At 44.9% G+C, this 14,341-nt stretch overlaps 1 protein-coding gene across 2 annotated transcripts in view; it reads right to left on the bottom strand.

Annotated features, from left to right (window-relative positions):
- Positions 1 to 11,354: 11,354 nt before the first annotated feature.
- The window catches only part of KDM5B (lysine demethylase 5B), a 79,738-nt gene continuing 76,751 nt past the window's right edge, over positions 11,355 to 14,341 (bottom strand). The window contains exons 26-27 of one of the 2 annotated variants that reach the window (XM_004438944.3): positions 13,642 to 13,962; positions 11,355 to 13,103 (exon numbers count right to left, since the gene is read on the bottom strand). In XM_004438944.3, coding sequence (XP_004439001.1) covers positions 12,966 to 13,103; positions 13,642 to 13,962 — 459 coding nt within the window. In that variant the 3' untranslated portion in view covers positions 11,355 to 12,965. Of the gene's footprint in view, positions 13,104 to 13,139; positions 13,336 to 13,641; positions 13,963 to 14,341 lie in introns of those variants that run through there. The other variant, XM_087424260.1, reaches the window with a different exon arrangement.

Raw genomic sequence — 14,341 nt, 5'->3', positions numbered from 1 at the left:
TGGCTGTCATGAGAAAGGTGGTGGAAGATCTCTGGGGAGTCCTAAATGAGACTGAGGCTGTGCCCGCAGCCCCTGAGGCCTGGAGGTCATCCCTGTTCACCTGCAGAGCAGCCTGCAAGGGGCAAGGGAGGAGGCGGGGAGTCAAGTCTGAATCTGCTAGGGATGAAACCAGACTGATGACAATCATCATGCCACCCTACACATTCAGAGGACGCTCAACCCCATCCTCAGCCAGCGCATCCCATGACTTGTTGTTGACCAAAGGGGCTGGCTCTACCCAGTTTGCTCCTTCCTACTCCCCATACTGACAATGAATCTGCAAGACGCTGAGCCAGAAAGAGGACTGCAGCCTCCTCACATAGAACTCAACCAAGCTACCTGACTCGCTGCCCACCATTCCAGTCAAAACCTTGTGTCAATCTGCTGCCCCAGCTTCTCCTAAGCATGGCTGGGAACCTAAGGGCAGAGGAAGCCAGTGTGCCTTCCCAGACTATTTAGAGTCAATGCTGCAATCAGTTTGGTTACATGAAAAATGTGGTGTCTCTTGCTACGGTCTTAATGTTCTTTTAATTCATCAGGACCAGTAGTGTCTGGGTTATAAACCTAATCAGGAGCTCAGCATCCCTTGTGCTTATTCCCCCAGGCTTCAGGAGCTGGAAAAAGAAAGAATGGAAAAGACATCCACTCCTCCACACCCAGCCAGTTATTAGATACTTCGCTTTTTAATTGTTGGTCCTTTTAAAAAAATGAACCCTTGGTAGTCTTAGACCATCATCACTGAACTGCATGCCCATCTAAGGGCCAACAAGGTAATCCCTCTGCCTCTATACAAGATCACTTTGAACCCATGAAGATGGGGGAGGGCTGCCTGTCTAATTCTAAGAGCTCTCCAAGGAGAGAGTCTACAACCCCCTTGATTACACTGTTTCACCACTTTCTACTGAACAGTGCTTCCTGGAGGTTTCATTTGTTGGCTTTCCCTAGGAAGGAGAGTGAAGAGCTCAGGGCACTGCAGCATCTCACACCCACCGCAGCTCTCCCTGGGGACTGAACAGCTCTCCCCGCGCCCTCCTGCTGGCCACTGATCTTCTGCTTAAATAATCCCATTTTGGGCCATCCTCCCTCACAGGTCTAGCACTTGCACTTCCTAACACTTGGATTGTTTTCCCCCTCTGTTCTGGTGAGGTCTTTGTCCTCACAATGCTTTTTAAAGCTCTGCTGTTGTCATTAGAGCAAATAGGAAGGAGCCAGAGAGGGGAGCCGGCCTCAGCACCACAGGCCCTGGACAGCTCCTGTTTCCTGCTTTCCTTCACACACAGCCCAACACACACACTCCTTCCTAAAGCTGGAGCTCCCACGTTCCCACCCCACACGCATCCATATTACTCTTCTGGCGCAGCTTGTATTGTTCCTGACAATTAAGCAAGCAATGATTAAACTCTCCATTGACGCACACCTGCTTTACTGGTTGTTATTGAATAAATGGTTTTAAAAACTTACACACAATTCCTATCACTAAAGGTCTTGGTTTTCTTCTTCTAATCTGATTTTGTAGACATATCAAGCTTAAGTGTATTTTAAAATTTACTTTAATATATTGCATACTAAAGTCCACTTAACTCTTAGATCTTGCATAAAAATGCTTTTAATACAAAAACGTTAACTCATCAGATGGGGCAAAAAAAATGAAACATGGATAAAGTTAAATATCATACAACCCACATAATATCTTAGGTTTTAATTAAAAATAAAAACCCTGGGGCTGGCCCGGTGGCGCAAGCGGTTAAGTGCACGTGCTCCGCTGTGGCGGCCCGGGGTTCGCCGGTTCGGATCCCGGGCGTGCACCGATGCACAGCTTGTCAAGCCATGCTGTGGCGGTGTCCCATATAAAGTGGAGGAAGATGGGCATGGATGTTAGCCCAGGGCCAGTCTTGCTCAGCAAAAAGAGGATGATTGGCAGATGTTAGCTCAGGGCCGATCTTCCTCATTAAAAAAAAATAATAACAAAATAAAATTAAAACCCTAGTCTCCAAACAACCAGTGAAGGCCACCCCCTCCAGGAAGCTGATTAAGTGGACCATAATTATTTATTCCCTGTGCAATGAACAAAACAAAAATAAATAAAACTGAGCCCAAATAAAACTCTTCAATACAACAGAATGGGGAGGGTGGAGGAGGACTACTTATGTATAATTTTACACTGTTAAAGGGGAGCATTTTAAAGTTTTCAGGATATCTAGTATATAGAAGAAATTCATTAACTCACAAATAATAATCTTAGAATTTTATCAGATCCCAGGAACTAGTGAATATCATGGGACTTCGTCTTTTGATATTCTTCTACCCCTGAACTTGCCTGAAAGTAAAAATGATTTTTTTTCCTTCTCAGATTCAAAGGGAATAATCATTTTAAACACCAGAGCAGACTCCTCCTCCTTCCGCCACGAAGCACCAGTCACACACAGTTTTACGTTCCAGGTAAGTTATTCTGAGCCTTTGTTCTCACTCGTCTAGTGGAGGGGAGGTTCTTCTGGATTATTCTGCCCAGTGTCAAAACTGTGCCCTTCTCCAGTCACTCCCCCTTACACTCTTGTGGTGAATCAAAACATGAGGAGACACTCTAGGCAGGGAGGCGCTTGCCTCCTGAACATGAAGAATGAATGGCTCAGAATTAGAAATCACATGTGCGTGGGATGGGATGTCTTTGTGGGCTCTGAAGCTACCCATCATTGAGGGGATGAAAAGCAAGTCAGTTGAAACACTTTCTGAATAATTAAGCCTGGTCCTTTAATATCCCCATGTCCATTAAAACTGTCCATAAATTGAGGTCATATCCCGGAACTGCCCTTGAGATGTGTGCTAGCTGTGGGAGGTGAGCACCAGAAGCCAGCACAGAGGACATCTGGGGAAGAAGTTCTAGGATTGATATACTCTTCATTTGGGTGCCCCGGAGCCATCTGCCACCCTTCTCTGGGCCTTATGGGCAAATCTGGAGCAAAATCGCTTAAACTTCAGATTCATTCACGTACCCATCATCTATCCAGGCAAGAAAATTTTACCACCACCAAGGATATTGTCTGCCAGGCGCCCTGCTAGGGGCTGGCAGCATCAAGGAGTCCAGAGCCTAGTGAAGGAAGACAGACACGGCAACAAGCAGCACCACGCAAGGAATGAGATGTGTGCACCAATAGAAGAGTGGAAGGTACAATGGCAACCTGAGAGCGCCGCTAACTCAGCTGGTGGGAGGGCAGGAAATAATGGCAGGCTTCCTCGAGGAAGTAACCTTTCAGCTGCCTCCAGAAGAGGCCCCCAGCAGACAACAGTAGTAGGTTCAAGTAGACAGTGCACTCTCTAAAGAGCTCGAGGGTTGGAGTCAGAAAGTTGGGTGACCTTGGGCATGTTCCTTAACCTCTCTAAAGCCTCCATTTCTTTATCTGTTGATAAGATAAACCTACCTTGAGGCGCTGTTGTGAAAATTAAATAATGTTTCTAAGCACTGAGCAGGGCCTTAAAAAGTAGCTACCATTATTATTCTCAGGGAAGTGGAAAGTGCTCAGTGTGGGGTGGGTTTGGGGAAAGGTGCAAGATCTGAAGCAAAGACAGGATCATGATGGGTTCTGTGGATGGGGCTGTTTGGATTTTCTTTAGCGGGCAGTGGGAACCACTGAGGGAGTCTAAGCACAAGAGAAACTTGATAAATTTTGTTTTAGAAAAACCACTCACATGCTGAGTGGGGTTCGAGGTCCTGAAAGGTCCCTTCCCCTGCTGGCTTCTCAAAGGAGGCAGCATGTGTAGTGCTCACCACTTTGGGTTCTAGAGCCTGATTGCCTGGGTTCAAATCTCAGCTCACCTCTCCCAGGCCGTGAGTACTTAGGCAAGCTAGTCCATTTCACAGGAACGTGAAGATCAGCTGAAGTAATCTCAGTACCTAGCACAGTGCCTGACACCCGGTAAGTACTCAAAAGGTGTTGGGTATCACGATAATTATTGTTTCTGGCTCTAGGAGGCCAGCAAATTCAATGATGGTTCTCCTCATTTGCCCCAGAGGCGCTGAATGGCTTTCCCAAAGAAACCCAGTGAATCTAGAAGCCATAGGATAGCCGCCAACCTCCTCATGCTCAGCCTACAGCCTGGCTAGGGAGAGGCTCAAAAAGAACTGAACACCCTGGACCCGATGCTGGCCCCTTTAGGGCATTGCGTTATGTACAGCCAGCCTCCTTTCAGGACAGAAGATAGCTCTGTATGTGTGCAGCTAAGCCCCACAAGTAACACGGGCCCAGTGGATCTTTTATCTGGGTTGTGGAGCATTGACTAGGAGCTTCTGCCCAGATAAGATTTTGCTACAACACACAGCAGCTCACCTGGAGCCCGGCCTGCCTGATGCTGCAGTCTCCATCTCCCAGTCAGACCAGTCACCTTGAGGTTTTCCACACTTTTGCTTATGCAATGTCCATCACTAAAGTTCTTGGTGTTCCTACCCTGACTTGCTGTTGTTGCCAAGACACAATGAATATGCCTGGCCTCAGTCCCAATTGAGATGACTTTGCTAGTGGTGGGTGAAGTGTGGGGTGAGAGCTGAGTACCAAGGTAGAGCTGCCACCCACCCCCAGAAAGCTCCTGAGGACAGGGTCCCTGCACACAGGTCTGTGTGTCTACACCCAGAGGCAGCAGATACCAGGACCTTAATGAGGCAGCTGAAATACATTTCCAACCTGACCGAATTACCCAAACCAGTTTAGGAACAAAAGAATGTTCACTCACTTCTCTAAAAATAAGGCTTCTATAAGCCTCACCCTACTGGTGGTAGGAGGGAGAAAACCCACAGCCTTTAAGGGCATCTGAAGCTCTTGGTGAGGAGTTTTTAAGAATGGCTTATTGCTTCGGGGAGCCACATATCCCAAATGTTAGGCTCAAAGGCACTCAGCAGCATTCCATCTTCTGTTTCGTAAGTCCAGACTCTGGAGCCAGATTGTCTGGGTTTGAATCCTGGCTCCTCTATCTACCAGCTGGATGGCCTTCAGTCTTAACCTCTCTGAACTTGTTTCTCATCTGTAATATGGGCATGACAGTACTGACCTCATTGGGATGTTGTGAAGATTAAATGAGTTAATACATGCAAAGCATTCAGAAGAATGCCTGACATATACTGAGGGTTGTGTGGGCTTTTACTATTCTCATCGCCACACACGCCATTTCTTTGCCTGAAATACCTTCTTCCTTAGCTTGCCCTAGATATCCAGTCCATCTTGTTCCTGTCACACCGAGGGTCCTTGAAGGTGCTGAGCACACACATTGGACCATTTCCTGGTTTGCCTCCACCTACACGAGCAGAGAGTTTGTATCCAAGGGTCCCACTCTGAGGCAAGTCTGTCTCTACTCAGAGGAACACCTTCACTGGAACAATTTGCAGTCAATGTCTGTGACTCACCTTAGGTGGTGCTTTAGGTAGCTGCAGTCAAACCAAACTGAGGGGGTGAGGATCTTGTATTTGATATGTGCCGGGCCCTCATCCTCAGCAAGGCCACATGGCCAGTTTGGTAGTAACATAGTTCAAGTGTCAACTCAGATCTTCACCTTTTTGAAGCCTTGCCCTCTCTGCTCCATCACAACTGTCCATGCCCATCAGAGCAAGAAACTGGGGACTGGTTTACATAGATCCCTCCAACACTAAATTCCGAGCTCCTTGCGTAGTGTCCATGTTCCATACATCCCTGAACCTATAAAACCTAGCTCAGGGCTGAGAACATAGGAGACGCTCAATATGCAGGGCACATAACTGGGATCACCAGCGGTTTAGGAATTTTGCTCTACCTCAGGTACAATGAGGACCTAAATCCTAATCTTCAATCTTAAATCTACAACTCAGTCTCCTCTTAAGCAGCACAGTAGACAAAGAACTGAACTTTGTAAGGGGTTTGACACTGCAGAAGTTTGGTGTCTGAGGGCAGGTTGTAGAGGGGCAAAGAAACGGAGTGACCTTAGTGTCTTAAGCCTACCATTGCCTCCCCTCCAGGGGGCTGGCCCAGCTCTGGGAACCAGGGAGGAGAGCTGCCCAAACCTGGTCCTCTGCTGCCCTCTTCTGTTGCTTATTAGGAGAGGCTCCTTCTAGCTTGTCCTGAAGGGCCTGGGAAATACCCACTCCTTTCTTCCAATATCCCATCTCACCCACCCCGTGGTTTCAGTGTACTGGGGATTAATATTAGAAGCAAGAAAGATAACTGTGATCCCCATTAGTTCAGACTAGGAAATAGGGCACTACCTTCCTGGGCAAAAAAGTAGCCTTGGGCATAACCGTCCCACCCTCAAAGGATCAGGCAGATGTAGAGCAAGAGAAACACTGACAAGCTCCTTATTTGAAATTCCAAAGCTAAAACTAGGGCACAATTTTGCATCAAAATTCCTGCCACCCACCTACACCCACAGGGACATGTTACCTCATACGTGTTAGGAGAATTAAATAATATATGTACAGCCCTCAGAATAACATTTGGCAGTTAGGGCCACAAAAGCATTTAAAAAAGAACTCAATGATGTGGCAGAGGTCACAATACAGTGGAAAAACCATGGCCCGTGTATTAACAGGACAGGTGTTTGAGGTCTGGCTTGGCAACTGGCTACAACCCTTACACAAGTTCTATGCACATCCCAGTTTAAGTCCCCCCATCCCACCCCACTGCTTCCTCAGTGCTCAGTCTATAAGCCATCCAGCAAAGATAATGATCAGCTCCTGTCTCCTTCCCTGAGAACACAGCCATTGTGGACTCATAGAAAGCCCTCGATAACACAAGCCAATTCTGTCCTGGCCTCTCCTCCAATGAAAGTGGCTCTGGGGGAAGAAACTAACAGTGAGGTTTCCAGTCAGCACACCTCAGTCCTCTGATCAGGAACTTCCCATTAAATAGTAATCCCTGCACCAAAAATGCCTTTGTCCCAAATCTCTACCCTTCCCATCTTCCCTGGGACCTATAAACCTATCCAAAGACCAAAGTTGGGGAAGGTGCTGTGCAGAAAAGGGCTGGAGCCTTGTAACTCCTAATGATGTTGAAGATTGCCTAAACTCACTCTTAATTTCTTTCCCTGCTGACCAACCTAAATAGGACAAACCTACACCAACATGGTGGGTGGGAAGACCCATGGCACTTATAGAAACCAAATGGCACTGGTGGCCAAGATGGTGGCGCTGCTGGAGTGACAGCCAGAGATGCCCTCGGTAGTGGCTCGGGGCACACGATCAGTGGCAAATATGACCGCTGAACTGACAGCTTTTGTTTCCAAGCATACTGCCTTATTCCTTCTTCAAACTCTCCTTTGCTTTGCTTTCTGGACACCGCTTCCCCTTGATTCACTAAGCCCCACTCTAAGTAGTTCCCTTGTGCTCTCTGAAGAACTTCTTCTTTGGGTGGAGGGGAGTGGAGTGGGATGGAAATAAAGAGCATGAAAACAGTCTGGGTACTCTTGCCCACCATGACCTCTGCTGGATGATCTTCCAAGGCATGACAAGGTTGAGAGAGGTCTGTGGCCAGGATCTGCCTCCTCTTGTGAAAATTGCCTAATTGAGGATACAGAGAGGTATCCGGTAAGGCCAGCGCTAACCATGAGTTCTTGGTACCCATAGGGAAAAGAAAACTTATTGAGGCATTTTTGCCCATTTAGGGGTGGCCATTTCAAGGCTAAAGATGGCTGCTAGATTTCTAGACATCTCCAGAAAATAATAAGCACCTCACAACCAGGGCTGCAGAAAAACAAGTGACTCACTGGTGAATGTGACCCTAGGTCACATTTGCCCCCTCTATTCCGCTGTTGTCTGGGAACAAGAGGAAGGTGGGGGCAGGCGCAGAGAGATGAAGCAGGTTCACACCCCAGGGCGAAAATACTCAGTTCTTTGAGACCGGTAGAGCCCTAGACAGGGAACCAGCAGAGCAAACTGAGAGACTGACTTTTCCTTAGAATAAAGTGTAGGCTCAGATCAGTCTCATCTGATTCCAAAGTCCACCTCTCATCTCTTTAGCTTTCACATATGTGAAATAGGGATATGTGCTACCTACATCTTGAAGGGTCATCCTAAGGAACAGTGACCATGTCAGGTAGTCATTCAGCATTAAAAGAACAAAATTCCAAGTGTGTTTTAACTGGTCAGTGGTCAGGACAGCTCCAGAGGCTACAGAGCATCCTGAATAGCAGCCATCTCCTAGGAGCTTAGAAAGTCTTGCAAGAGCTGGGTCAACTGACTTCCAACACAGCAGACACTCTCTGAGCCAACTCTAAATTAACCTAAATGCTACACTCTCTGCAAAGTGTACTGATGGTCCTGGCCTGCTCAGCACTCTGTAGTCTGCTCTCTTCTGTTCTCACCTGTTGAGTGGCATTTGTTCCTAATCGTATAATAGTCAATCTGTTATAGTAATTATGTTTTAATTATTACATAAACTAATGAAATAAGTGTGAAGATTCATTCTCATAAAAACCAGATTGAGCTGCGTATAAAACTTGCTATTAAATTAGGTATAGGTGGAACTCTTATGAAATTCTGAAGCAAATGAGTAAATATCTAGAATTCTAAAGTCAAATTCTTTCACGTCTAAATTCTTTATCCATTTTAAAGCAAGTCCAAGCTGAAAATCATAGATAATGCCTTAGAATTACTGTAAATAAAGGCCCTTGCCTCCAAACTATAATTTTTCTCAATTTTAGAGTTTATTAAATGAATATATATATGATTTAGGTTAAATGTTATCTTTTTCACCCCTTTACTGATTTTTCGATTAACCGTCAAACTACTTGTCCTAATCATACGCAAAAGGGGCTTTCTTTTCTATATGTCCCTACTTTAATTACGGTCAGCGAATAAACATCAACACCGGCAGACAGCAGTCAGTGGTTGAAACTGCACTCCTCTCCAACTTCTAGTAAGTAAGTTTGCCAGGAGCTAGATTTTCTCGGGGGGAAAGAGTGTCTTTGGGTAGTTATTTTAAATAGAGCAAATAACTTTTGTTTCCTCAGAAAGGCAACTTTTAAATTTCTCTATTTTCCCATCCAAGGGGAGACAGAAATAGTTCTTAGGCCTCCACTCACCTGGAACAGATCAAATGACCTCACAATTCCATTCCTCTATGGCAATGCGGCAGGTTATCCTGAAAATAAAGGACACATCCAGACTCACTATATCCCAGCCCTTCATCTTGTACAATTATCCCAGAACCAAAACAGAGAGCTGGATCTGTTCTGTTGTTGGCTGGTTTTAAATGTTCCATTTATACTGATAAAAATGTAAAATGTATTCCCACGGAAGCAATCTTGAAACATGAAAATTTGTTTACATCAATTTTGAAGTGAAATATACACTTTACAAATTGATTCTTTATGCTTTGAAAATGGATTTACGATAGTATTACTTTATACCAGTTCCTACTTTATACAGTATTTTCTTTAGGCAGCTTTTCAATAACATTTCTATTACAAGCTCCACATGGAACATCTCAGAGAAAAGTAGAGAGGCTTAAAGGAGCCACATGCAAGGGATGGTGAGGGGCAAAAGGTATGATGTCATCACTCTGGTGCTCAACTAGGAGTTGAGAAAGGACTCCAACTCTTACGTGGAGCTCAATAAAGGCACTGGGATCTTTGTTATTTTCCCCAGCTCTTCTTCCCAACAGGCAAAGTTTCATCGGAAGAGGATTGTGTTTTCTGCATCATTATGGCAAGGAAAGACCATTTTAATATAGGCTGATGCCTAGCATCAACTAGCACAGTTACAGAATGGCAACAGTCAATGAATCTTAAAATATTGGTCATCCAATTCTATCTCTTGTTACAAGTATATAGCATCTATATCCATTCCAGTCTGTGAAAAACACCTTGGGCACTAAAGACCAATCAATGCCTGATCCAAGCCAGAAGTAGGTCTTAACAGAATGCCAGATATCCACCAAGATTGTAAGTGGAAAAAAAAAAAAGCCAGAAACCCATTACAAAAGGGCCTTCAGAGCACAACAAAAGGCAGAAAGAGAAGCCAAGTTTTACCCCCCTTCCAGGTAGGCACCACTCTGTTCTCAGGCTTATCTTGCACAAATACCAAAGGGTCATGTTGCTTTGTATGGTGGATATAATGGCAATTAGGGCATCTCAGATACTTCTGCCAAAATATGATCCAAAATCTCAAGATCTTTACATCTCATTTTTTAAATCTCTGTATGGCAGAATAAAGCAGGGAAATTCAGGTTTTTACCAGCCTCTACCACCACAGGTGGCATCTCTGGCTTTAGGTTAACCTTGGGATAGAAAAATGAGTCCCACCTCCCAGGATGCTGAAATGAGGCTGCAAAGAAGTCAACTTCCTTTACAGCTGGTCCAAATTACACAAACTTTCTCCAGGCTCTTAGAGGCTACATACAAGCAAGGCCTTTATTCTCTATAAGAAATCCCCCAGAGTCTGATCTGACGGACAAACAAAAAACAACAGTCACTGAGGTGGGTTGGGGGCACTCAGCCACCTTTTGTGCTGAGTTCACGAGATTCTTTCTTTACCCACTAACCCTCCTGGCTCAGGCTCTAATCTAACACAGTCCTTTCTCTCTCACACCTCAGGAAGCTGCAGGACTGCTGAGATGGAAAAGTGTCAGTTTCTGTGTGTGTTTTATCTTCTTTCCCCAAGTTCAGACGTTTCTCTAGGATATGGGCTGGCTTCACAGTTAACACACAATAAACATGGTTTTTAGATAACAGCACTCTGTAGTCATTTTGGGCACATAACAAGAGGCATCAATTGTTCAATTCAATTGAACAAACGCTACTAACTTTGTAGTGTTAGTGCACAGGGTAGGAGGACTACTACAGAAGTGGAAGACACCACACAGGCTTTGCCATTTACTAGCAGTATACTTTTGGGCAACCAACACTCTAACTTTAGTATCATTATATGTAAAAAGATTAGTGGTTCTCACCTGGGAAGGGGATAGTTTAAATACATACCTCCTGCCTTTCCCCCCTCACTCAGAGAAGCAGAGAATCTACCTCACCAAGGATGCTGGCTGTCAGGAATTATGTAAAACCTAGAGGTGAAGAAGGAAAACTAGCAGGGGCAGGCGAGATGCATACTAAACGGCAAAAGCTCTCCAAAGGCAAAGGCTTAATTCTAGCAGCAGTGTTCCCATTAACTTACTTTCTCAATGGAACTGGGACAGTTGGCATCCTGTCCCAGTGTTGGGGGGTTCTAAGAATCTGGATACTTAAAAAGGCCAAACCACTATTATTCCAGATTGTACTCTGGAGATTCTTCTTCTCTGTTGGCCCCAGAATCCCCATCAGACAAAAAGAAACATCACAATAACTGTGGGAAAACTGTAGACAACTAAAAGTCATTCTTAATGAGATTTAATTATTTGAATTGCATAAAAAGGAGACAGTACATTTAAATCCCTGCTACAACACCAACTGCTGTTTTTGTTGTTGTTTTGTTTAATTAAAGACCCACTAGTTCTACCCATCTTCAGGTTTATGGCTATAGAATGTGAGAAAAATAAATATTAGCAACAGAATAGAAAAAGCAAGCAAGAGTGAGTTCTGTTTACCAGAATGTCTTCTCCCCTGCAGAACAGTCCTTTAAAAACAAGAGGAGGGAAAGACTATGAGCTATCCACACCCAGTAACAACAGCCAGAGAAAGAGACTGAGAGGAAATCAGAAAGGCAGAGCCTGGGTGTTCCTAAGTTCTCCCTCAGCCCATACTTCCCTAGCCCTCTGTGATGATGAATCTTCCTGAGTTCCTTCTGATACCTTAACCGAAGACCAAATTTCCCTGTCAATTCAAATATAATAATGACATTCCCACAAGGAGCACTGATGTAAGGACTGGAATGATTTGCTAACATTCTGAGAAAGCTTATTAAAAAACAGCATGGCTTTAAAGACAGGTTCTATTCCTTGAAGACTGGGGAGAGGTCTTTATTAGTGGTCACTGGAGGCATATGGCTCACCAAACAGAGCAGGATACAAAAGAACCCCCTAAAGTTTGCAGGCTACCATCCACCTCCACTGTAGCCTGGTGGGCAGAGGCAAAAGCAAGCAACCCCCTCCTGCTCCTCAAAGCCCACAAAGCAGAGGGGCAGAAGAAGCTGTAGTCTAACGGCTCTAAATAACCAGCATTTAGTGTTATATTAGGACCAAGGATTTATTCCACAATATAAACTGTAACATTTGATACAGCTACCAAAAAAATAGGAGAGAAAGGAAGAGGCAGGAAGAAAGCCAAAACACAGCTGTGGCAATTTCTTACAGAGCAGTCTCTTTCCCACATCACTAGTTCATCAGTGACACTAGAAATCAGACATTGCATTCTGTACATCAACCAAATGCTAAAGCACCACACACTGTTTGGAAGTTTTTTTTGTTTTGTTTTAATTCCAGCCACTGAAACATAGAAGTTATTGCTTAGATAAATAAACCTAGTCTACCAGGAAAAAGAAAAGTAAAGAAAGAAACAAACAAAAAAAACCCCCAAAAGTGAAAAACTTAAGTTCCCCAATATGGTAACAGAGTAAACAAGAGAAATTCCTCAAATGAGGATTTACTGGAATTTCGGGTGCCCTTCTGGGCACTGAAACTGAGTTGGACTCTTAAGCCGGTAAATCCCAGACAGAGGTAAGATTTTAATGCTGTACATGAAAAGGTGCAAGCTCCAATGCCTTCCAAATTGGTGGAAACCCCTGCAAAAAACAGTCAGCATTTCAAACCTAAACAACCACAAACAGCTTTTAAGGAAAAAAATACAAAAAGTGTCAAAAAATTTTTTAGTTGTTTTTCCTTTTTTTCAAAGAGTTCTGGAAAAATGATCCCGTAAGGAATAGAAATAGCACCGTTTACAGGCTGGTTTCAATACCAGTCCTGTAGCTTTGCTGAGAAATTGAAGAAATCTTCCTGGTTGGAGTCCTGAATTACATTAAGTAGAGGAAGGGTCTGTTTTTGTGTTTTTTATTTTCGGCTTGGTGCGTCCTTCACAGAACAGCGCACACAGATGTAGTCTTCTTTCTCTGCCATCTCTGGAGAAACACCAACACAGACCTGATGAAACCACTGATTGCAGCTGCCATCACACTGGACCCAGTCCACCTGGTTACAAAGAGCAGGGAGACGGGGTTTTCAGAGGAAAAAATCTGATTCAGAATTGGGCAGGCCAGCCTCAAGATATTCAGGCCGTTTGCTGCTAACGGCCACTGTCCCACCACTGGGACCTCTGGCACAACAGCTAAGCCAAATGAGTGTAGCTGGCCCACCAGCCAAAGCAACCGAGTCAAAGCCATTCTTCAAGTTGTGACTGCTTTGGGGTTAAGACAGCGCCGCCCTGTGATGATAAATAAGCAAACGGGCATTACATCAGCATTCCCCCCCCACCTTCTTAGTGCCGGGACGGTGAAAGCTGGAGGAGCAGGAAGAGGAAAAAGGGAAGAATAAGAGTTTCTTCAAGAAAAGGGAGAAGACCCAGGAGCGATGGTAAGAGCAGAGATATCAGTGGGGGAAGGCTGAGCCATCCATTCAGATCAGCTCAAAGCAGAGAAGCAGAAGAGAAAGACCCAGCGAGGTGAGGTCTAGCTTACAGGGTTTCTGCGTTAAGGGAAAGCACGTCCTCTATGGCCCAAACCTCACTGACCTCATCTCCTTCTGGCTGCAGGCAGCTCACAGCTGGGCAGATGGCATCTTCATCCTCAGAGTCTTCCTGCTCCGAATAGGATGTGTCTGAGGGCAGGGAATGAGTTTCGGCAGAACGGACTAACTCATAGCTACGCTCTCTCTCTAACGTGAAATTGTTCATGTCCTTGGGGTGGCTCAGTTTGACTTTCTTCTTTTTGGGGGTCCGCATTTTTTTAACTCGATCCCACCGCTCACTGGAGAGGCCTTCTCTTTCCAGGCGCCTCTTCAGTTTTCTCTCAAGACTATTGATTCCATCTCGTTTCCCACGGCAGCACTCATTCTGGGTGGAAAATGGGCAAACTCAATTTTAGCCTAGTTTGCCTACTACTAAAACCAGTGAAGCTACATATTAGCTGTTTGGAACCCAATTAACAGTGGAAAAAATACTGCATCCTAACCACGCCCACCCATCTCCCCTCACATCCTATGGAACAACTTGTCTAAGTTTAACCAAGTTAACTGTTAGTGCTGTCAAAGGAATGCTGGAAAAAGGACATGTTAGAGACATGACTGGGCTTCAACTCAGCCAACCAGAACCAGGAGATGGGGAGATGTCTACATTCTTCTTTTCACCAAATGCGTAAGTGACTGACTGCTCTATAGTTTCTATCTCTGACCTACAGACTTCTAAGGAACCATGGCTAATACCTTCCTTCTTT

Source organism: Ceratotherium simum, chromosome 36, assembly GCF_057802395.1.
Source record: "Ceratotherium simum simum isolate JZ-2026a chromosome 36, ASM5780239v1, whole genome shotgun sequence".
Lineage (NCBI taxonomy): Eukaryota > Metazoa > Chordata > Mammalia > Perissodactyla > Rhinocerotidae > Ceratotherium > Ceratotherium simum.
The sequence above is the reverse complement of the archived record's forward strand: the minus strand, read 5'-3'. Positions and strand labels throughout refer to the sequence as shown.